General features: G+C 39.7%; 1 protein-coding gene and 6 non-coding genes across 9 annotated transcripts in view; 3 read left to right on the forward strand and 4 right to left on the reverse strand.

Annotated features, from left to right (window-relative positions):
• The window catches only part of LOC126777847 (chloride channel protein 2), a 72,917-nt gene that overhangs the window by 2,399 nt on the left and 45,943 nt on the right, over positions 1–24,575 (reverse strand). For all 3 annotated transcript variants that reach the window (XM_050501078.1, XM_050501077.1, XM_050501076.1), the window contains 19 exons: positions 24,093–24,226; positions 23,660–23,816; positions 16,946–17,034; positions 16,229–16,350; positions 15,765–15,866; positions 15,474–15,576; positions 14,834–14,962; positions 11,295–11,457; positions 10,255–10,346; positions 9,731–9,869; positions 5,540–5,643; positions 4,479–4,682; positions 4,310–4,403; positions 4,098–4,236; positions 2,912–3,035; positions 2,356–2,472; positions 1,639–1,734; positions 347–433; positions 16–224 (listed from right to left, as the gene is read on the reverse strand). In XM_050501078.1, the coding sequence (XP_050357035.1) occupies positions 36–224; positions 347–433; positions 1,639–1,734; positions 2,356–2,472; positions 2,912–3,035; positions 4,098–4,236; positions 4,310–4,403; positions 4,479–4,682; positions 5,540–5,643; positions 9,731–9,869; positions 10,255–10,346; positions 11,295–11,457; positions 14,834–14,962; positions 15,474–15,576; positions 15,765–15,866; positions 16,229–16,350; positions 16,946–17,034; positions 23,660–23,816; positions 24,093–24,226 (2,384 nt within the window). In that variant the 3' untranslated portion in view covers positions 16–35. The remainder of the gene's footprint in view (positions 1–15; positions 225–346; positions 434–1,638; positions 1,735–2,355; positions 2,473–2,911; positions 3,036–4,097; positions 4,237–4,309; positions 4,404–4,478; positions 4,683–5,539; positions 5,644–9,730; positions 9,870–10,254; positions 10,347–11,294; positions 11,458–14,833; positions 14,963–15,473; positions 15,577–15,764; positions 15,867–16,228; positions 16,351–16,945; positions 17,035–23,659; positions 23,817–24,092; positions 24,227–24,575) is intronic.
• Trnay-gua (transfer RNA tyrosine (anticodon GUA)) lies at positions 3,467–3,553 on the reverse strand. Its single transcript is given in 2 exon segments — positions 3,467–3,502; positions 3,517–3,553. It is a non-coding gene; the product is annotated as a tRNA-Tyr (tRNA).
• Positions 7,116–7,197, forward strand: Trnas-gcu (transfer RNA serine (anticodon GCU)). The gene has a single exon. It is a non-coding gene; the product is annotated as a tRNA-Ser (tRNA).
• Trnas-gcu (transfer RNA serine (anticodon GCU)) lies at positions 8,058–8,139 on the reverse strand. The gene has a single exon. It is a non-coding gene; the product is annotated as a tRNA-Ser (tRNA).
• Trnas-gcu (transfer RNA serine (anticodon GCU)) lies at positions 9,313–9,394 on the reverse strand. Its single transcript has one exon. It is a non-coding gene; the product is annotated as a tRNA-Ser (tRNA).
• On the forward strand, positions 12,995–13,076 carry Trnas-gcu (transfer RNA serine (anticodon GCU)). Its single transcript has one exon. It is a non-coding gene; the product is annotated as a tRNA-Ser (tRNA).
• Positions 14,038–14,119, forward strand: Trnas-gcu (transfer RNA serine (anticodon GCU)). Its single transcript has one exon. It is a non-coding gene; the product is annotated as a tRNA-Ser (tRNA).

Raw genomic sequence — 24,575 nt, forward strand, 5'->3', positions numbered from 1 at the left:
GGGTGGTATACATACCGGTGGCACGTCACTGCGCGTCAGTGTGTGGTGAGCTTGTCGGTGTCGCGGTCGGAGGGCGGCGCGGGCTCGGAGCGCGGCACCTTGATGAGCAGCGGGGACGCGGCGGGGGAGCGGGGGGGCGCGGGGGTCGCGGGGGTCGCGGGGGGGTCCGGCCGGTTGAGGGGCGTCAGCGCGCCCGAGTTCACGTCCTCTATCGCCTTGCGGAGCTGAGCACGGGGAATGTTAGTCGTGATAACTTATATGGCTTTAAACTATTTCTTATTTTCTGATAGTTTCCAAAAACTAAAAAAAAAAAACGAATATTAAAAAGGTTATAAGAAATACTTACTTCTTTTAGAGATACGACTCCTATGAGCCGGCCGATAGCAGTCACGTAGGCGCGACTAACGCCGAGCGTGGAGAACAGCGAATGTACCTGCGGGCGAAATGTTTGTGTGGATTCGGTGAAACGAAAGACTATTAAAAATAGGATTATGTCTATCAGACAAAATTTTCGAGGTTTTTTTTAACAGCAGACAACTGTATAGGAGTTAATATAGTGCAATTTATTTGATACACACATGCTCTCATTAATAATCCGTTGGGACGGCAATTTCGACACGATAAGAGTTCCGGCGCTGAACCAATAGTTTTACGTGCTTTCCGAGGCACGGGAGTGTTTACACTGCTTATTTACAAAGTTCGAGCTTTTTCTTTCTTTTTCTAGCGTGTATCAACGCTAGTTGAGCTTACAATATTCTGCCCACGTCACGTATAAAAGATATGACGTACGTGTCTACATATGATATGAGTTTCAAATTTTGAAGCGCTTAATGATGATGGGTAGAAACAATGTTATACTACAGTAGATCTAGAAAAACATGTTAATTAAATGAATAATAATTTGAACACAACGTATAAATATTATAAAAACAATAATAAATATAAATTTAATTTATTTCTTTCAATTAAATATTTAATAAATGGTGAGTACTGGCCGTCGTCGCGTTTGGACTCTACTACCACTTACCATCAGGTGGAGTAGAGTCATTTGCCCTCCCGGCGAATATAAAAAAAAAAAGAATATAAGAGTAAGCTAATGTTAAAAGAAATTTCATGTTCACAGGACGTTGGATGTCAGAAGGAAGATATTCATATAAGGAATCTCGGAGCTTAGAACAATAAAATATAAAAATGATCAATTGAACCTTCATCTAAGCTTCATTCACAAATAGATTTGTCTTTAATATTTTATTTTAGCTAAATGTTGAAGGGTACAGGCATGACCCAACCGAAACGAAACTGGTGGTAGAGCTTTGTGCAAGCTCGTCTGGGTAGGTACCACTCACTCATCAGATATTCTACCGCAAAACAGCAGTACTTGGTATTGTTGTGTTCCGGTTTGAAGGGTGAGTGAGCCAGTGTAATTACAGGCACAAGGGACATAACATCTTAGTTCCCAAGGTTGGCGGCGCATTGGTGATGTAAGCGATGGTTAACATTTCTCACAATGCCAATGTCTAAGGGCGTTTGGTGACCACTTACTATCAGGTGGCCCATATGCTCGTCCACCTTCCTATTCTATAATAAAAAAAAAACCTCGGGGTTCCTATTGAAATATTTTTGACAGCTGTAGGTTACCTTCAGTAGCGAAGTCCTTTCTACGAGCTGGAAGGGCGCAGGGTCGATGTGACAGATGTAAAGGTTTTCGTCTTCATACTCCAAATCGTCCAAATTCTGTAAACCAAAATATTATAAAGTATATAAGGTTGGGTTTTATGCAACTAGACCTGTTTTTTTGTTGAAAATAGGAAACCTCTCAAAGATTGGCAAAAGGACAAACTGACGGTAAGTGGTCACCACCGCTTATAGATATTGGCGCTGTAAGGAATATTTAATCATACCTTACATCGCCAATACGCCACCAACCTTGGGAACAAATATGTTATGTCTCTTGTAAAGACAACAATAAAACACATAAACATTTCTCTTTACAGAGGTTGGCTGGAAGAGGTCACAGGTGCAATAAAGGATTAATAAATAAATAAACAATACCGAGTATTGCCATTTGACGGTAAAATATGTGATGAGTGGTAATCAACCCAAATGGGCTTGCATGAAGCCCTTCTACCAAGTAAACACCTATGGCAAACAGGTACCAATACAATGTGCCGCTGTTTGGCAAACCCAACAATTGTTAAATGTCCCGGCCCCGTGATTGAACCCAGCACCTCGGGATCTGCGGCCCGATAGCTAGCTACTAGACCAACGAGGCAGTTAAATAATAAGAAGTTGGTACCTTTAAGTACCAAAGTGCGCAATCACGTGTGCATGTGTGTTTGAGTGTGTGTTTCTCACCAGGTCTCGTCGTCGCGCGACGGCCAGCATGCGGTCGAAGTCCACCTCCTTCGCCATCTCGAGCCGCTCCCACGCCTGCTGGTCCTCCGGGGACATGTCGCACACTCGCTCGCGGGGCTACGTCATAATATAATCATATTATAAGTGTTTTTCTGATTTTCTTAACGACAGCCATTTTGAAATAAAATCAAAAAATTAATTTGTAAAGTAACAGCCTGTAAATGTCCACTAGGCTGAGGTCTCCTCTTTTATTAAAGAGATGAGAGGATTTTAGAGCTGATCCCAAAACAATGTTCCGATACGAATTGGTATATACAAATGTGACAGGTTTCCTCTCTATGTTTTTCTTTATCGCTGAACACGAGATGAATTATAAATATTAATCAAATTAAATTTAGTGGTGCTTGCCAGCGTTTGAAGCCTTGGTCGTCGGTTCTTTACTCACAATTTAATTTGACTCAACTTCTATATGTTCTTAACACGAAGGGCTAATATATTTAGTAAACGATGTACTCAACAATTTTAGTAAATATAATTGGTAATATAAGCGACTTACTAGTTGCACTTTCTTGTTGATCGAGGGACTCCTCGGTAGGCCTCCAAGTTGATCCGTCAGGCCACTCTCCACATCAGGCAACAATGTCGACCGTTTGAAGATGGCTTCGAAAGCCGCTCGGATTCTGAAGTATAAGAATATTGAACGTTATTGAAATCTACCACATTACGAGGCAATTTTTTTTAAATTATTTTTTGATAATATAATATCCTAACGGATTAAAGCCAACGCCAGTTTCAAGCGACTAGCCAACTGCGCGGGGTGTGCGCGAAAACACAAGTGCACTGCCTGTTCCCTTGCTCTCACGATCCGATGCTCCGGCAAATCCGTTACGGAGAGAGTTTAAAGATTTATTACTAAGTAACTTGCCGATTCTTCTCTCTATAATCCATACTCTGAACCGGTGGTAACGTTTGACCTAGCCCATAAAATATAACTTAATAATAATAAAGAAGTACCATTTCATCCCATGATCATACAATATATTATTATAAAACAATTTATATATTGCAATTTATGATAAAAAATAATTATGAAAAAAAATAAAATGAAAACTCCTTCGAGCCGGATTTGAACCAGCGACCTATGGATATCAATTACGCCGTCTACAGTCCACCGCTCTACCAACTGAGCTATCGAAGGTATTCGAACGATGGGAAAATTGGTAGCATTTCTTTAAACCTATGACAAAGATGAGCAAATCGTCGAAATTTTAATGTATGGAAAGTGGAAAGCATCCAAAGTACCAATGAAGTTTTTATTTAATTTTATACCCATATTCACAAAAGGAGAGAAAATTGAGACGAACGTTCGTTTCATTATGTATAATGTATTACTACTGTAGTCTTCGTAACACGTTCTTACTTTTTTTTATTTAAATTAGATTGGAATTTTTGTTTTCTTCTTCTTGTGTTGTTTCTTGTGTTTCCAGTTATTGGTTTCGCTGTTAACGGCCTAAATCATAAACGTTTTCATGCGAGTGTTTAGTTAAATACTAATATATTATACATATATCAGTATCAAGTATACAAAGCTTGTTCAATTTGCTAAATAATCATTTAAAATAAAATCAATAAAAATAATAATACATCCAATATAATGTATTGAAGTTACCCAAAAACACAGAAATGCGATTTGAGGTGATTAAAGTAAAATAAAATATGAGTAGACGTGTGTAGGGACCGACCTGGTCTCGGCGCCCGTGACGGTGGAGTAGACCGGGGGGGGCGCGCCGGGCGCGGGGGCGGGGGAGGGCGCGCCGCGGGACAGCGTGAACGAGTTCGTCTTCTTCAGGATGGACTTGGGCCGGAACAGCTGCCCCGGCGCTGGCGGAGCGGACAGTTGTAACCGGCATCGAAATACATCAATAGCATATATGTGAATATAACTTCGTATTACCTGGTAGGAGCCCACCCTGGTCTTGACTAGTCAACGAACCTCCCCTGGTCATTCCCGATACGGGAACCTGGAGCATATCTGGTGCTGGTGTGACCTACAAATTAACACAACGTTTACTCCTATCCTCAAAAATCGTTTACCACCTAACTCGCTCAATATCCAATCTTACCTCGAATCTTGATGGTCGTCTAGTCCTTCGCTTTTCCTCGTCTCGTCTCCTCTGTTCCGCCTCCCTCTGCCACAGCGCCGCGACTTGCAAACGCCTGGACCGTCCCACTTGCTGTTCGATCACCTTCACCAGCTCCCAGCGGTGGATAGACCCGAGCAGTACCATGGACGCTGGACTGTCCACTAACGGGAAACTCTTGATTGTCTGTTGATGAAGATGATTGACAAATAATATTAGTAACATTACTGAACAAAGATTTTTCTTCTCAAAGAAGGCTTTATCGACGTAGGCGTTAGCAACGTAACCAGTACGAATTGACACGTTTGGCAAAATATCATCAATCACACTAACTGAATTCCAAGCAGAATGATTTTCTTTACCAGAAAATACGAGATGAATAAGCCCATGATAGCTCAATGCTCATGATACTTTCTACTAGGGAATTTCACATTAATGTTCTTATAAGAAAAAACAACATTTTAAAGGACACAATTTCAAATATAGTAATAATCAATTATTAATAATTAACGAATGAAAGAATAAAAAATCGGCATTATGGTAGGTTGAACGTAAGACATGAGAATGTTACCGAAATATTGATTAATTTACTCAGTGGTAAGGCTTTGTGTAAGCCCGTCTGGATAGGTACCTCCCACTCATCAGATACTCTACCGCAAAACAGCAATACTTGGTATTGTTGTGTTCCGGTTTGAAGGGTAAGTGAGCCAGTGTAATTACAGGCACAAACGACATATCATTTTAGTTCCCAAGGATGGTGGCGCATTGGCAATGTAAGCAATGTTTGACATTTCTTACAATGCCAATGACAATGTACTATGTAGGTACCACACATAAGAAACAAGGGAAACACGGTTAGTGGCACATTGGCGATTTACGGAATGTTTAATATTTCTCACACCGCCGTAATAGACATTATTCGCCAAACCTAAATATTACATATAAAAATATGTATATATATTAGGAAATAATTTAAATTTAGGTATTACCAGATGTGATACTTATATTATTATTAAAGTTTGTATGAGCACTTTTCGACTTACCCTATTCTCCTTTAAAATATCTTTCAACTGCTGAAAGGTCATTCTGTTCCAGATGTATTTGACGTCACGCACCATGAAGTCTTCCACGCAAATGTCGTACATACCTGGGTGTAAAACAAACAAATATTTAGCACTTATCTTTCGAATAAAAGAAGGAAAAATTCTTTTGCGACTGTCTTTCTATAATTCTTTGAAATTTTTGCTCGCTAGTTGATCTTGGTCTTACTTTATAAGATCTTAAATCTATACAAATAAATAAAATTCAAGTGTCTTTTGGTTAATATGGCAATTTGCAAGTAACCAAAATGAATACAACCATTAGCATTTTGATTGCCAGCCCGTCACAGACATTTCTGTGGTAATCTTCAATCAAGTTATGATCAAGTGACCTATTGTATTAACATGTTTAAAAGATATAATACCATATACGAGAAGCGAACCAGGGAAGTTTAATTGACGGCCTATTTGCGAGTCTATCTTCTACGTATATAATAATTAAAATGGCGAACATTTTATATTGTAGTAAAACATTACAAAGTTATATATTTCGGTCACGTTAAGAGCTCATATTTAGTCAACTTAGATATTATTTGGTTCTATAAAATGTCAAAATTCTTAGTAATAAACTGTACCAAGACAAATGGCCTCAGCTACGTGTGAAACATTTATACGCGTGTTTGTTGACACAGATGCATCTACTGCCTAATACCACGCCGAGTTCGACTTATAAATTTATGTGTAGATAAAACCTTATCAGCACCATTACTTAGCCATAACTGTTTTGCGGTAGACACTTAATAGTTATATGGTTTTTTCATGTGTTTTACTAATCAATCAATCATTAAAAAATATACTGCAGTGCTATTCTGTAAGAACTGACTTCATTATTAACCCGTGAAATATTACAACCGACTTAATATTTTAAAGCGTGTCAGTCGGCGCGTGGTCGATACTGTTTATAAATAAAAAAAAAGACAAATATCCAGCTCGGCAGCCATTTATTATCGCTCCGTATTTAAAAACCTCTTTACCGCCTTTTTAAAAAGAACATGTTGCCGACTTAAAAATACCATAAAGACAGTTATCACTTAACAGAAAAATATTACGTCATACTTATTGATAAATTATAACAAAATCAATGAAATATGGGAAAATAAAATAACATAAATTAAATATACTATTAATATGAAAATATCAATCTCCTTAAACATTTATTGTATGGTGGTAATTGTATGGTAGTTTAGATAGGTTTGTTACATGTATTATTGTGATGTTATAATCATTATGGTCAATGTCATATATTACTTTCTGAAATTTCACAACCGTTTTTTGCGGTAACTTCCATGTATACACTTACAGAATGACCCTACTGTTCAAATAGCTTCTTTTCAATTGTAATTTTACAAGATTATGTTAAATGTAAAGCTACCACCGGTTTAGTCTTTGTAAAGAGAAGAATTGTCAAGAAACTTAGTAGTTATGATTTTTTATCAATCAATATGATATATGATCAGCGAATGCTAACTCAAGATTTTATATTTTTTAACTTTTCATTATATTAACCGTAAGTTAACAAGACGAGGTGGCCGAGTGGTTAAGGCGTTGGACTGCTAATCCAATGTGCTCTGCACGCGTGGGTTCGAATCCCATCCTCGTCGGAATATTATTTTGTATTTGATAACATTTTCATTTTGCCAAAGTAGGTCATATTATGTATATATATAAATATATATATATATATATATATATATACATAATATGACCTACTTTGGCACCAAAGTTTTTTTTTAAAAGAAACATTTTTAAAAGGTTTCATTTTAAATTAACTTTTAAGAATACATTTGTATTTATTAAAGACATACGACAGAGTTGCAAATCCTCACACGTTATAATCAAAATGTTACAATCGTGTAGACTCTTACAACATTTTTAAATCGACATTTTAAAAGTCTGTGTAAGGCTAGAAGATAGAATAACCTACAAACCATGTAATTATTTTTTTCTACCAAGTAACATAGGAATATTAATCGGGGATAATACTAAGTAACAACTTACTACGTTGGGAAATAATCTTAACTGGTATTATTACACTATTTTCGTAGTAGTCGTTGCAGTGAGTTAACTGACATAGACCTCACTCACGCGTACCCTGTGTCCTATTCAAGGATAATTAGAAATGAGACCACAGACAATTCATTACTTTTTAAAGATTTGACATATTCCTAACAGCTCTTAGACATACACAACACTGTACATACTGATTAAAAAGTATTGTTACTTATCTCTTATTGGGAGATGTGCGTCCCCTCCACCCACGCTTATTCCTTTACCTTAGCACTTCAGTTATATTATTTCGCGAATAACTTATTGAATTCGCGACATTTAGTCCGATAAATAGTGGAAGTCAATGACGCAATAACCGACCACTGAGTGACTGATTGTTCAGCTTTTAGAATTAGTCAATCCAATTTTGAACAGTGTTTCAGAATATGCCCTAAAAAAATTTCGCAAAATATACCGACGAGGATGGGATTAGAACCCACGCGTGCAGAGCACATTGGATTAGCAGTCCAACGCCTTAACCACTCGGCCACCTCGTCTTGTTATTACTCAACTAATAAAAAATGCCTTTGTTAACTTAAATTTAGCAAGAACACGAAGTTTTGAATATAAAATCTTCATTTTAAAAATGTTTTTTACTCTTAATCTATTGGTGTTGTCCGTATTTTTGGTGTATGTATCTTTCAATTATCTCGACTTTGGTAATTTAATGTGCTTGCATATTATTATTACCAGGCGTCAATGTCAGGATTACAATTATTGTTTGTCTTTTTTTCATGTTGTGTGTTTTCCTTGTGTAATTGATCTTATTGGGATCTTGGATAGCTGGAGGGCTAGCTTGTACATAATGAGGTTATCTATATTATGAATAGCTATTATAAGGTTGTAGTCCAGAATATCTTTGGTAGCCACCTGTGGTCTCTCGTCATCAGTTTGTTTTCATCTTCTTATACATTACTCAATATTATAAATGTTTAGATATTTGTGTTAGAATGTTCCCCTTACATAATCCCCATAAGGGATTAAGTTTGAACAACAGTGAGAGTTTGGAAGTTGGCTATCTTTATATCTTTATACTTGTGTATCTCGGAAAACACGTAAAGTAGTTGATTAACTCTTTCCAGTCATATCGGAATGGCTGTCTTCTCATTGTGCGAGTGAGGGAATAGAAAGTGTACTTGTGTTTGTGCACACACTTGTGCACTATAATATGTCCTGCACAGTTGATCGGTCTGTATTGAGAATGAGGCATTAGGTATATTGTATCCCATCAAAACCATAAATGTGAAATGAGAGCCAAGTTCAATATTATGATATAGGCCTCGATTGTTGAATTTAATGACAAAAGAAGTGAGATTTAAATGGGTGCCAAGTTTAATGGTCAGTCCTGAAATTTATTTATAACAACATAAAATATCATTTCTTCTTATAACTTAGGATTATTGAAGCTTAAGGTCTGACTTGGCTACTCCTCATATACGAATTATTATCAAGTATCTACTAAAACAGAATATTCAATGGCTAGTTTCTACCAGCAAGTCAAATTTTCGAAAGAATAAAATAACAATTTACAGCTAAAGCTGTAAGTTTAATGTTAGCAACTTGAACCAAAAGTGTTTTATTTAACCCACATGTAACATTTTTTAAAGAAAATAAATTGTTTATATATTTTAAACCAAAGACATTATCAAAGTATAAGTAAAATAATAACCCGACGAGGATGGGATTCGAACCCACGCGTGCAGAGCACATTGGATTAGCAGTCCAACGCCTTAACCACTCGGCCACCTCGTCTTGTTCCGTCGACATCCAATATTTGTAACTAACATAAATGAAATGCATTCTTAAGGGTAACTTTAAGTGGTCACCACTGCGAATAGACATTTCATCTGTAAGAAATATTAACTATTCCATACATAAAATGCACAGCGCAATCGTAACTGTCGAAACAACTCTTTACCTTGCTCCAAAATAGGAGAAAAAGCCATTGGTCTGGAGTGTGACATTTACAGGCTGTTATTATAATCCTAGTTCGTTTACCTTTTTTGTATGATTTTGCACATCTAAATTATAAGTGGCGAGGAGTAGCGCCATCCACCTAGATGTACAGAAATGACGAGGGGTACTTACGGCTGGCGGATGACAGGAGGTCTGGCAAGTACGGCAGTTTCTTGATCAGTATAATGCTGTCGAAGCAAGAGGGCTGCAGCAGAGCGGCGGTGGCGTTGGCCGCCAGCACCGCCGCCATTATGGGGAGGAGGTGGGTCACCTGTAAATATATAGAGATACAACTTTAACTGCTGTGTTGGTTTACTCAGTAATGGCTATATATAAATATATATTTATACAGTTTGTTACTTAATAATTATATACTATACATTTTAATATTAAATTGATATATAATCATTTTGTTTATTTGCTTCGTTGAACTCATAAAAAAGTCATCAAGCGCAAAGACAGACTTAACCCATAAAGAGATCTCGTATGGTGAGCCTTGGAGTACTGGGTAAAAAGTACTTTTATGAGTTCAGCGAAGCAAATAAACAAAATGATTATATCTAAGCTGATTCTCCATCGAATAGCGGAACGATTCGAATTACATGTTAGTATATAAATGAACATATATGAAGTAGATAATAAGCTATGTACGGTACCTGCCCCGTCATCTCGATGCAGATGACGATGGTGGACACGGTGTGCGTCACGGCGCCCGTGAAGGCGGCCGCGCCCACCGTGGCGTACCCGCCTGCGGGGTAGCAGTGGACAGTAGGGGAATATTGTACTCTACCGCTAAACAGCAGTACACAACACCAAGTATTGTTGTGTTCGGGTTTTAAGGGTGAGTGAGCCAGCGTAATTACAGGCCCAAGGACATAACATCTTATTTCCCGAGGTTGGTGGCGCATTGGCGATGTAAGCGATGGTTAACATTTCTTACAATGCCAATGTCTAAGGGCGTTGGTGACCACTTACCATCAGGTGGCCCATACGCTCATCCACCTACCTATACTATAAAAAAATTGTAAATACTTTATGATTTCTTTAAATGTTTCAAATTTTAGCTGATACAATTGTTATCAAATGATTGCATTAAATATTATTTTACTCATAAGCTAAAATAGGAAAACAAAATTTATTAAAATATAGTTTATAATAAAAACTAAAAGTTAAATTAGTTTCATTAAAAATAAAAGAAATAAGTGTACGAATTGATTAGAATTAATTGAATGTCCGTATGCTTGCCATTGGTGTGTGCGTATGCGTGCGCACGCGCGCGCGCGCGCCTGTTCGAATACGTCACACACAGACACACAGTGTCTGTGTGTGACGTATTCGGTCAATTTCTAATATTCCGCTACTTAAAAATAGAAGTAGAATATAATGAATACATAGGAAATTAATCATGCAACACATTATTTATATTGAATATATTGCCAGTTCGAGACTAGTGGTAGTATAAATTATTTAAGAAAACTCTTAAAAGAATATTAAAGATTGAAATACTAGTATGATTTGGAAGTCGTTTTGAGCCTTAGCTATATATGTATACAATATGAAAATAATGGTTTTGATTTTATATGGTATATTTATATTTCATCATTATTACTTTCATACATCATACAATCAAAGCTGCGCATGCGCACAAGTCTTCTTACTCATGAACCACTCAGTTTCTATATGGTTGGGAACCAACCTGGTAAGATTTTCTGTATGTGGCCCCCGTAGGCCACGCCCAGGGGGCAGAAGTAGTGCATGACCTCCCCGGTGAAGCGGCCCAGGGACGCGCCCATCTTGAAGGCCGGCACGAAGATACCCGCCGGCACCGGCAGCGTGCACGACACCAGGCTCAGGAAGAACTGAGGAAAATGGAAATTACGATGTACAGTACAGTAACAGTAACAGCCTGTTAATGTCCCACTGCTGGGCTTAGGCCTCCTCTCCCTTTTGAGGAGAAGGTTTGGAGCTTATTCCACCACGCTGCTCCAATGCGGGTTGGTAGAATACACATGTGGCAGAATTTCAATGAAATTAGACACATGCAGGTTTCCTCACGATGTTTTCCTTCACCGTTAAGCACGAGATGAATTATAAACACAAATTAAGCACATGAAAATTCAGTGGTGCTTGCCCGGGTTTGAACCCACGATCATCGGTTAAGATTCACGCGTTCTTACCACTAGGCCATCTCGGCTTGGAATTACGATGATCTATTACAAATATACAAACAAGAATTACTCACGAGTTCTCATTGGTAGCGCATTGGAGTTAGTAATGCTTAGTATTTTTTAGCGCCAATGTCTATGGGCGACGGTGACTATTTACCACCAGGTAGCACATTTTCCAGCCCGCCTATCGATTACATAAAAAAACCCTTTAAATATTGTCATTATTAATAAACTACTTCTCAATTACACTTATAGTTGTTTAAATTAAACCTTTGCGGTTTTCCCTATAAATGCTGTTTAGGGGGTGATAATAGATAATGCTGTGTCTTCTTTCGAATGTCATATCAAACAGTTACCGAGAGCTTTAAGAGTTTTTAGAGTAACTAAATATATAAAGGCAAGAACCATTGACGCTTGTCGCTCAATAGTCTAAATTTAAAGAGGTAATATTACTTATATAATAATATATATGCTAAAAACTTCTCCGAAACGCGACGTATCTTCTGGTATAAGTATTGTCGCAATTTTATCTTATTTTTGTGAAATGTGTATGTTTCTTTTTTTTTTTTGTAGTTAGTTGATTTAGGCTTTATTTGATAGTAGTTTTTGCCCGCGGTTTCGCTCGCGTTAGCTTCGTTATAGCTTGCAAAATTAGCAGGCTGAAGTGGCAGTGGGCTGGTCACGTATGTCGTAGGACCGATGGCCGTTGGAGCAGACGAGTCCTAGAGTGGAGACCGCGAATCGGCAAGCGCAGCGTAGGGCGCCCTCCAGCCAGGTGGACCGACGACCTTAAGAAGGTGGCGGGCACCAACTGGACGCGGAAGGCGGAGGACAGGGAGCTTTGGTGCACCTTGGGAGAGGCCTATGTTCAGCAGTGGACAACGATTGGCTGTTGATTGATTGATTCGCTCGCGTTTTGGGGTAACAGCAGGTGTTATGAATGAAAAAGCCTCTATCTTCTCTCGGGTTCAAACTTGCTTTATAACAAATTTTATCAAAATCGGTTCAGTGGTTTAGCCGAAAGGAAAACAGATAGAGAGAGAGATTACTTTCGCATTTATAATATTAACATATATATCGATAATTTGTAAACAATATTCTCTGTTCAATGTACGATTGAATGTAAGGGAATGTCTTTTGGAATTATTTCTATCTTTACATAATTTAAACAATTAAAAAAACCTATTAAAAACTTATTATCAACTTTTAATTCATGTGCTAATAACAAGACGAGGTGGCCGAGTGGTTAAGGCGTTGGACTGCTAATCCAATGTGCTCTGCACGCGTGGGTTCGAATCCCATCCTCGTCGATATATTTTTAATATCCTGCTTGATGCTTTGACTCGCTATTTCTGTTTATGTGTTTATATATTAAATGACTTTATATGAAAATTGTATATTATGTATTTATTAATAAAATATTAGTCGCTAACCTCACCCTACGTTTACTGTTCTTTATATTATTGTTTCAAGTTTTTTCATAAAACAGGTTACGTGCAAATGGACCACATTATGGTAAATGGTCACTGAAGCATTGGCATTGTAAGAAATGTTAGCCATTCCTTACATAGCCAAAGCGCTACCAACTATAATATGTTGTGTTCTTTATGCCTGCAGTTAAACTGGCTCACTCACCGGCTTGGCGGTTGAATATCTGATGAGTGGTTACACAAAGGAACAACTTCAAATGATTTTAAGACACGTCATTTAATTTAAATACCAACTTCATATTTATATTATATTTTTATCAATTATAATTTTTTATTATTATAAATATACAATAATTAATTAAAAAAAAAAACCATTCACTCTTACCGAAAAATTTATATTTTTTTCAAAAATATTTTATTTATTTAAAATTAAACGTCAGTAAAAAAGCAAAATGCTCTTAACTACAAAATATCAAATTTAATCATAAAATTTTGCGAACATCTTGTCTGGGGTACCTATCACCTAACTATCGCGTATAGCAATTAGTTTTATATGTTGTGCAAAGCGGATTTAATACTAAAAGTATTTCTACCTTAGGAAATGCATAGATGAATGATTAAAGGTGTACAAAAAAAGACAAAACCAATTCATTCATACATACAAATGTATATGTAATTCATGGGTTTAGTAAATTATTAACACTAATTTGAATAAAGTAAATATTGCATAAAATGAACACTTCATTAATTACCAATAAAAATATGAGCCATAACAGTTGTACAAATATATTATTAGTAATGAAAAAATTATAGCACTAAATTATTAGCTGAGTAATAACAAGACGAGGTGGCCGAGTGGTTAAGGCGTTGGACTGCTAATCCAATGTGCTCTGCACGCGTGGGTTCGAATCCCATCCTCGTCGATATATTTTGTCCAGCAATGGGCTTTAGTAAGCTGTTTAATTTACATTCATATATTCGACTGGGTGAGATCACCATAAATAAATAGTATGGTGGTAAAAATATATGGAAATTAATATAATCTTACAAACAATGGGAACCGTGTTTTTTTTAATTAGTTAAATAACCGATGAGCCAACTCGCTACAAGGTAACGGTTTTGGGATAGTAAGTACCTTATGTTTATAAGTACGCTGGCTCACTACTACAATTCCATTAATCCGCATTGGAGCAGCGTGGTGGAATAAGCTCCATACCTTCTCCTCAAAACGGGAGAGGAGGTCTTAGCCCAGCAGTGGGACATACACAGGCTGTTACTACTACTACTACTACAATGACCTCGTCGATATATTTTGCGGATTCTTTTAGGGCATATTCTGAAACACTGATCAAAATTGGATTAACTAATTTTTAAAGCTGAACTCAGTTAATGTCGTGAATTCAGTAAGGTAGTCGCGAAATAATATTACAATAACTGAGGTGAGGTGTGAGGACTATTACTATATGCCAGCTCGAAGCTGTTCACCAGTGTAATGTATGATAAATAATCTTTTCTAATGTGAATGGCGAACCATTATGTGATTGATGATATACGTGTAAACTATGTTTGTCCAAATTATGAAGTTTTCTTATTTGACTATGGATCCCTAAAAATATATGGACTATGGTAAAACTCACGATAGACCAGAAGTATATGACGAGACAGCCGAAGTGGTCCACTTCGGGCGTCTGCCAGTGGGACACCACCGCCGCCTGCTCAGCCGTCAGCTCGTCCGACCACGTGAAGTTGGCGAACAGCGACAACACCTGCGGGCGGACATGCGCGTTAACTGCTGAACATTTTCCATTGACCTGATACCGTTTATTTGACATCAGCGGTGTGAGCTGCTTGAAGATATATTTGACAAACATTTACGACCATCAGATAGCAACCTTTCTTGGTAATGTCTTTGCAGGATTCATTATCACATGTATTACATCAAGGCGCTCACAGTGTGACAGCAACGGATGTCATTTAATGGTAATTCACTATCAGGTGACCATCATTTGTAAATTTCTTGCCGTCTTTTCATTAGAATCTACATTTCAAAGCGGCGGTAACGTGAAATTTAATTTATATTGTAAAATGAGAGTTTTAAGTGCCGCTTGAATTATGTCTATATATACTAAATATAAAAGATATATTATAATTCTTCCACGATTGGTAACAGAAGTTTCCTGTTCCTTTCTCTCAGCTATATATATTGTGTCTATATCTTTGTATACAGTAACACTAGACACATAAATCAGTGTGCAAGTCCATCTAGTAAATACACACCTGTTCCTGATTGCCAAGGTCAGCAGCCATGTATTTGCCAATGCCAGGCGGGAAGAGGATGGACATCACGGCTAACGTCATGAAGCCCGGGTAGATGAAACGGCTGTGAAACCACAAACAGAACACTTTTAAATGTCATCGTAAAATAAATTGCTATTTCTTTCTTACATATGAGATTAACATTAGATTATTTTAACAATTGTTGTGTGTAACAACAGCATAAACGCCAACAGTGGTTGAAGTCAAAATTATTTTTTCAAATAAACTTTAAAATATATGATCTTTACAAACTTTTTCTGCAAGAAGCTGCTCAAGACCTTCGTGTTCCTCATAAAGAGCACGTACTGACGGTGCAGGAACACCCACAGCGCGGCCATCAGACCGCAAACTATGCTGGAGGGGAATATTTGATATTGATGAATATTCAGTTTTGTCAATTAATATTGATTGTACGTGCATGTGTACGAGCGTGTGTATATGCGTGCGTGAGTGGGTGCGTGTGTGTACGAGCGTGTGTATAAGCATGCGTGTATGGGTGCGTGTGTATATGCGTGCGTGAGTGGGTGCGTGTGTGTACGAGCGGGTGTATATGCGTGCGTGAGTGGGTGCGTGTGTGTACGAGCGGGTGTATATGCGTGCGTGAGTGGGTGCGTGTGTGTACGAGCGGGTGTATATGCGTGCGTGAGTGGGTGCGTGTGTGTACGAGCGTGTGTATATGCGTGTGTGAGTGGGTGCGTGTGTGTATGTGCGTGTACCCGAGCAGCACGAAGACGGCGAACTCCTGCGGGTCGAAGGGGAAGTCCTGCGGCAAGTTGGTCGGGAACAGCGGCTTGACGGTCGGCAGCGCGCCCGACCACACCGACAGCAGCCGGAACATCTGCGACACGACAAGCTGCACTGACTGCGCACGCTTAGTGTTCCACTAGATAGCCGACCAGCAGAACGCTAGGCTAACGACCAGCGCGGGAGATATTACAGAAGTGTATGCAACTCAATAATATACATTTGTATGCACTCAGTATTCCCTTATTGACACCAGGTATTTAAAGGTCGGAAAAGCCGAGATGACCCAGTGGTAAGAACGCTGAATTTTCATGTGCTTCATTTGTAATTATAATTCATATCGTGCTTTACGGTGAAGGAAAACATCGTGAGGAAACCTGCATGTATCTAATTTCACTGAAATTTGCATGTGTATTCCACCAATCCGCATTAGAACAGCGTTGTGGAATAAGCTCCAAACCTTCTCCTGGAAAAGGGAGAGGAGGCCTTAGCCCAGCTGTGGGACATTCAGAGGCTGTTACCAAAATCAAAAGATAGGTTAGCGAAGTGAAAGTCACTGATTCGATCCTGACTACTTGGGATATTATTGTCACAACTCCTCACACAAGCGTTGTTTATTTGGAGGGAAAAATAGGAATATTAATTATTCATATAAAATTAGTATCGCTATGTAATAGTGAATAACTTACAATAGCACTGCAGCACGCCGCGAAGAACCCACGCCAATAGTTTCTGACAGCGAAGTATGTCGTCGTTACCTCGATCGAGAACAGAACCCCTGAAATATACAATATAATGCTTTGATTAAAACAACTTGTCAATTTTGTACAAATATTTTAACTCTCTTTTAACCGCTCTGAAGTTGTTGCAAGGGGAAGTGAAATTGGTTATAGTTTATTAAAATATAATGAGCGACTAAAATGACTATTTGGACATACACTGCCTGAAAAATATAAAAAAGATAAAAAATTATGACGTCACAAATAGGTATAAACACACAGTAGATGCCGTACAAAAAGTTTTCTCATTCGCAAACATACATTTCCGCTCACTCAGAAAACCGATATTTTTTTTTTTTATAGAATAGGAAGGTGGACGAGCATATGGGCCACCTGATGGTAAGTGGTCACCAAACGCCCTTAGACATTGGCATTGTAAGAAATGTCAACCATCGCTTATAGCCAATGCGCCACCAACCTTGGGAACTAAGATTATATGTCCCTTGTGCCTGTAATAACACTGGCTCACTCACCCTTCAAACCGGAACACAACAATATCAAGTACTGCTGTTTTGCGGTAGAATATCTGATGAGTGAGTGGTACCTACCCAGACGAGCTTGCACAAAGCCGAACCACCAGTATATATTCTATGTATTAATTTAAAACCAATATATAGGATTGCTTTCTATGTATTATTGTTTACAATATCTTTAAGTGTTAAGTACATAATGTAGTTAAACATATGTCGTACTTTCTTCGCTGCATTTATATTAAATTGCAATTTTTTTTTATAATATCCTGGGACGTTATTCACACACGGCCATCTGATCCCAAGCTAAGCAGAGCTTGTGCTATGGAAACCAGACAACTGATATACTACATATACAACTTTTCTTTTGTAAATACATACTTATGTAGATAATTAAACCCAGACTCAGACAAACAGGCATGTTCATGCACATAAATGTCTGTCGTGGATGGGAATCGAACCCACAACCTTCGGCGTGAAAGGCAAGTGTCTACCAACCACGCCAACCGGCCCGTCATTTTTTTTTTAAAGAAACACAGTGGCTTTTTACGATTGGTGGAACTTATAATAGTGTATCGGTTTGTTTAGGGGTGTCATAAGTTTTATAAATATTAAAAAAAAAAACGAAACTATGAATTAAAAGTAACATTATGTACATATTTAATGTATACTTGAGTGTAATGTTATTACAATTTCCTTTGAATCTTTGATATATATATATTGTACCGAGTACCAATATGGCCCAGTAGTAAGAACGCGTCAATCTTAACCGATGATCGTGGGTTCAAACCCGGGCAAGCACCACTGAGTTTTCATGTGCTTAATTTGTGTTTATAATTCATTTTGATCCGTGCAGTGACGGAGAAAGAATACATTTCACTGCCCCTCTCTTTCCCATGGGTGTCGTAAGAGGCGACTAAGGGATATCTGAGCGACCATCTGCTCGCCTGGTGGTAGGATGCTAACATCCGCCTGGCTTGTTACCACCGTACGCATGGTGAAAAACTCGTGAAGTGGCTTGCAGCCGCGTTTCGAGGTCAGCCAGCGTACAGCCAGAGCCCGAGCGAGTATTGCCGCGATGGGTGTTGGTCCGGTTGGAGACGGCTGTTGAACCAATGCCGGGGGAAACTGTATTGACCTGCCGGTCAGGGAGACCCGAAGAAACGGCTGTTCCGCTGGCCGCCCGTGGCATAGTACAGGGGCCCGAGCGTGCCTAACCAGCTCGTGAGGCTGCCCCACCAGGCCACGCATAATCTCGGGGTGGACCGTCGTGCCGGTTGGTGACCGGTAGGTGGGGTCCCGGCGGCCACTTCCGGGGGGGTTCGGGGGCCCTTCCGTCCGGCGGGTCAGTGTATTTTTCCTTTTGGCAACCACTTGGGGAAACACGCCTCCACACTTTGCCCATCCCTATCGTGGCAATACATCGCTCGCTTCACGTCTCTTTTCCATTTAATTTCTCCCAAATGGCGCAACAAAAAAGAAATAACGGTCGTACAGCGGTGCTCACCCCCACCATACCCTCGCTGTTTGAGGTCGAGTTCTCTAACATCCGAGGACTCCACACTAACCTCAACGCTGTCCACCACCATCTCGAGACAGCACGGCCAGCAATGTTGTTTCTCACGGAGACACAAATACTCCGTCCTGCCGATACCAGCTACCTTAATTATCCCGGCTACACGCTTGAAGAATCCTTCAAAGCGAAAGCCGGAGTATGCTTGTTCGTCAGGACGGATGTTTGCTGTCACCGACTGCGCTGCTTGGAGGACCCCTCCTTCTCCATGTTGGTGGTACGTGTGGACCTGGTTCGTCAGAGCCGAGTCTACGTGTGCCTCTACAGATCCCACAATGGTGACTTGGAGACAAGCCGACTATTTGACCATCTTAGTCGGGTGGCAGATGCTGCGCAAGAGCAATTTCCTAACGCGGAATTGGTGTTTTTGGGGGACTTTAATGCTCACCACGAATCCTGGTTGAAATCCCTCAAAACTGACCATGCTGGAAGGACTGCTCATGCTTTTGCTCTCACACATGACTTGACCCAACTGGTTGATCAGCCCACCAGGATCCCAGACATTGATGGGCAAGCACCTTCTCTACTGGACCTTCTGCTGACTTCTCACCCGGTGGAATATCAGGTTGTGGTTCAGGCTCCTCTTGGCTCTTCGGATCACAGCCTTATTTCTACCAGAGTGCCACAGGCCAAGCTGCCGCCACTAGCGGTATGCAAACGTCGCGTTTGGCACTATAAGTCGGCGGATTGGGACGGTATGCGCGATTACTATGCGTCGGTCCCTTGGAAGGAACGTTGCTTCAGTGGGAATGACCCGACAGCTAGTGCCGCTGCTGTTGCTGGCGAGATCATGCTGGGAATGGAATACTACATTCCTAGCTCAGATCTCGTCAGTAGGAGTACGCGTAACCGTTGGTTCACTCGTGAATGTGCCGATGCTGTATCAGCTAAGCAGGCGGCATATCGCAAGTGGATCAACGGCTGCATTAGCGGGGCATCTAACATTGACTCGCTGAAAGCAAACTATAATAAAAATTCCAAGTCCTGTAGAAAGGCATACACGAGAGCGGATGCACAGCGCATTGTACAGATTGGTCATGACCTTGTTTCGCATCCTAGGGGCTCCCGTAGCTTCTGGCGTCTGACCAAGTCTGTGCAAAACAATTTCTGTCAACCTTCGCTGCCACCGCTCAGAAATCCGGACGGATCGCTAGCTCACAGTCCGCAAGAGCAAGCTGATCTCCTGGCTAAACTCTTTGCCGACAATTCCGTCATCGATGATTGTAGTGCACTGCCACCTACAATACCTGCATGTGGCCATACGATGCCTGACATAAAAATCAGGCAACGTGATGTGCGTGCGGAGCTGCAATCACTTGATGTACGGAAAGCTAGCGGTCCCGATGGAATACCAGCCATAGTGCTGAAGAAGTGCGCAGCGGAGCTGTCTCCTGTGTTAACGCGCCTGTTCCAACTTTCTCTCTCTTCGGGAAGTGTGCCGGAGGCTTGGAGAAGAGCTAATGTGCAAGCGGTTCCCAAAAAAGGGGATCGGTCTGACCCGGCAAATTATCGGCCAATAGCTATCACCTCAGTACTTTGTAAGGTGATGGAACGGATTTTAAACAACCAACTGATCCATTACCTAGAAGATCACTGTCTAATTAATGATCGTCAGTACGGTTTTCGACCAAAACGGTCCACAGGTGATCTTCTAGCGTACGTAACACACCTCTGGGGTGAAGCTATCGACAAGCATGGAGAATCGTTGGCTGTCAGCCTCGATATCTCCAAGGCTTTCGACAGGGTCTGGCACAGAAGTCTTCTCTCCAAGCTACCGGCATATGGTCTGCCTGCTCAGCTATGCACCTGGATTGCCAGCTTCCTACACAAGCGTAGCCTTCGTGTTTTAGTAGATGGTTGCGCTTCACAATTCTATGTAGTGAATGCTGGGGTCCCCCAGGGATCTGTGCTATCTCCCACACTCTTTCTTTTGCATATCAATGATATGCTCTCCCTTGGGAACATACATTGCTATGCAGATGATAGTACAGTGCATGGTGGATACCACGGACGCGCAGTGGCTGGGCGGGCGGAAACTGAGGAGAGGCGGGAGAATCTTGTCATTGAACTCGATAGGACGTTAGATCTCATCGCCAAATGGGGCTCTGATAATCTTGTTGAGTTTAATGCCAAGAAAACACAGGTATGCGCTCTCACGGCGAAAAAGTCAACATTTTCCCCTCTTCCCTCCCTCTGTGGTACTCCGCTGGTGATGCAAAGCAAAATCGCCATGCTGGGGATTGACGTTCGCTGCGACCTTAGTCCAAGGGATTACATCGAGGCTGTTATAAAAACAGCTTCACGGAAACTCGGAGTTCTGAACAAGGTGCGGCGCTTTTTCACGCCACAACAACTGTGCCTGCTGTACAAAACACAGGTACGGTCTTGCGTGGAATATTGCTCGCACCTTTGGGATGGCTCCGCTAAGTACCTACTTGAAGCCTTGGACCGGTTGCAGCGACGTGCCGTACGCATTATTGGCGACGTAAAGGTCACAAACACCCTTGAACCTTTACAATTGCGTCGTGAGATAGCAGCACTGAGCGCTTTCTATCGACTGTATCACGGCGAGTGCTCTGAGGAATTATTCTCTCTAATTCCTGCTTCCCCCTTCCTTCTTAAGTCCACGCGGGCTGGTTCTCGATGTCACCGCCTAACTGTGACATCAATTCCATCGCGAACAAAGAAATTTGGCAACTCCTTTCTTTGTCGCACTTCCAAAAAATGGAATTCCTTACCAGCTCACGTATTCCCCTCCTCTTACAACCCGGGTTCCTTCAAACGAGGCGTGAAGAGGCATCTTGCGGGCCGGCAAGGCGAAGGCGGCTAGTGCAGAACGTTTTTCCCGTCTGTACTGGCCGTCGTCGCGTTTGGACTCTACTACCACTTACCATCAGGTGGAGTAGAGTCATTTGCCCTCCCGGCGATATAAAAAAAAAAAAAAAATCTCGTGCTTGACGGTGAAGGAAAACGTCGTGAGGAAACCTGCATGGGTCTAATTTCACTGAAATTCTGCCACATGTGTATTCTACCAACCCGCATTGGAGCAGCGTGGTGAAATAAGCTCCAAACCTTCTCTTCAAAAGGGAGAGGAGGCCTTAGCCCAGCAGTGGGACATTCACAGGCTGTTACTTATATATAATGTAACTGTTTTATATAGACAATTAATTAATATATTAAAGCCTTAAATATATACAAATAAAAATTAAAAGAACTACTGTACAAATCATAAGAGTAGGTTTAATATAAATAATATTGACACATTTATAGTAGTCATGAAGTCATACTACATAAATAGAGCAGCTCAATCAGCAGCTAATGAAGAGATCTGTTATTTTAAATAAATCCAGAATATTCTAGAACTTTCTGAAACGTTCGAGACAGCATTAGCGGTTAATTGGTACGCAGTGTCTTGCTATTTAAAGCTGTTAAATATTTAAAATCAATTAATATACAATTGCGTTATGTATGTGATATCTTTATATATATATCATTTGTTTGTTGTTTGTATGTGACTGAACCGTTTCGATTGGATCGATTTTTTTTAAGAATAGTAGCCATCCGATTAAGCGTACAGCAATTTAGAATTAGCGAGTGTGAGGATCGAACCTGCGACTTTTACATCATTGGGCGGCTCGTAAATTATTGCGCTATCGAAGATTAAGTGGTTGGTTTAGATCTGAACCGATAGGTGCCGCTGTTATCGGGTTTAAAGATTTTTATCAAAAAAATATTCTTATTTTCTTTCCAATTTTTAATAAATATATTATTTTTAAATTTTTTTATGTGTTCGTTTATTTAGTAATTATATTAATTATATATGTAAGTGGAATGAGAAACAGTGATGAACATAGAGAAGTAAAGAAAAACTTTTAATATCAACTCTTGTATCAATCTCCTCGGGCAACGTGTTCGCTTCTATAATAAAATCTCGTAAATACTACAGCTACTACAAAAAAGCTTTGCTGATTACTAAATAAAATATTATATAAACGATAAAAAGGCGTGAAATCATTATTCGTTGATTAACAGAATATATAATGATTTAATTGTATTTAATTTAAAAAAATACCACAATCGAATCGAAGCGTGATCGTTGCCGTTTATCCGTTTTCCTATTATTTTATTTTATTATCAACTATTGGTATAAAAGTTAACAATTAAGTTAGGTTTTTCGGTATACGTTAATATCGGTTCGGTTCCGATCCGAATGAATATAGAATAGTCAAAGTTGGATTGGAATTGAATCGGTAACCTGTCGTAATCGTTATATTTTAGTAGAATTGGCCCTTTTTTTTCCGTTGGAAAAACGCATTACGCGTTTCCCTCACGTCCAAGTGTGCAAGGCGCCGAGTGCGCCCCGAACATCGGAATACCCACTAAAAAACTAGCGGTACCCTTTCGGTCTTAACGAGGAGCGCCACGGGATCGCTCGTGAGAAGTAGAATTGGTCTCCTGAACCGGTTGAATCTATAAATTTTGTTTCATCTCGTTAAATGCTGACTCAAAGGTGTATAAGGGCCCGAATAAGGCATAACTTTATTTAAAAATATAGGTAAAAAAATAGCCCAACTCACTTACCCCCAACTGGCGCCGCGAAGCAAGAAGCCACTCCGACAGCGCAAGCAGCTGCTAACATTTCGGTGGTACGAGATTCGTTACTGTAGATACCTTGGAAGGTGGTCACCAGTTTTGACAATAATGTAGCTACCATCGATGCTATGTGAACCGATGGTCCCTGGAAAAGTATAAATACATACTAAATATATATAAATATTATTATATAAATAATAGTTACACATGTAGAACGAAATATAATTATTACTAGCTGGCCCGGCAGACGTTTTCCTGTCAAAATTTTGAAGAAGTTTTTTAGTTAAGTCAGTTATCCTTTTATGTATATAGGATTAAAATGATTCACATAGTTGAAGTTGAGGAGCAACCAAAACTGGTCTCCTTATCCTGAAGACTATATATTAATATTAAATGTGGTTAACAATATTATCGTATGTACCTCTTTACCCAGTGGGAGACCAGATCCAAGGGTAGCGGTGAGTCCAATAACTTTTGAGATCATAGCCCTGAATGTGAGGTACTCCTTGAGGTGGACTCCTCTTAATATAGTCTTCATTTCTGGTATACCAGAACCTTTAAATAAAACATGAAAACATAAACTAATACTGTCATTTATCGTACCCATTTTTTAAAACTATTAATGCTATTTTCAATCAAGATACAGACATAATATGAATTGATTTTAAAATTTTACTATTTAATTCAATTTTTTTTGTTAAAGTATTATACTGTTACGTATGTTTCAAAAACTGTGTTTTACAAGGATCTACTGTTGGACCCATTATTCTCAAGCTTTACATTTTTTTATAGAATAGGTAGGATGACCCCTGGGCATTGTAAGAAATACAACCTCAAAGCCTCCAACCTTGGGCACTAAGATGTTACGTTCGTTGTGCCTGTAATTACACTGGCTCACTCACCC

This window comes from Nymphalis io, chromosome 24 (genome assembly GCF_905147045.1).
Source record: "Nymphalis io chromosome 24, ilAglIoxx1.1, whole genome shotgun sequence".
Classification (NCBI taxonomy): Eukaryota; Metazoa; Arthropoda; class Insecta; order Lepidoptera; family Nymphalidae; genus Nymphalis; species Nymphalis io.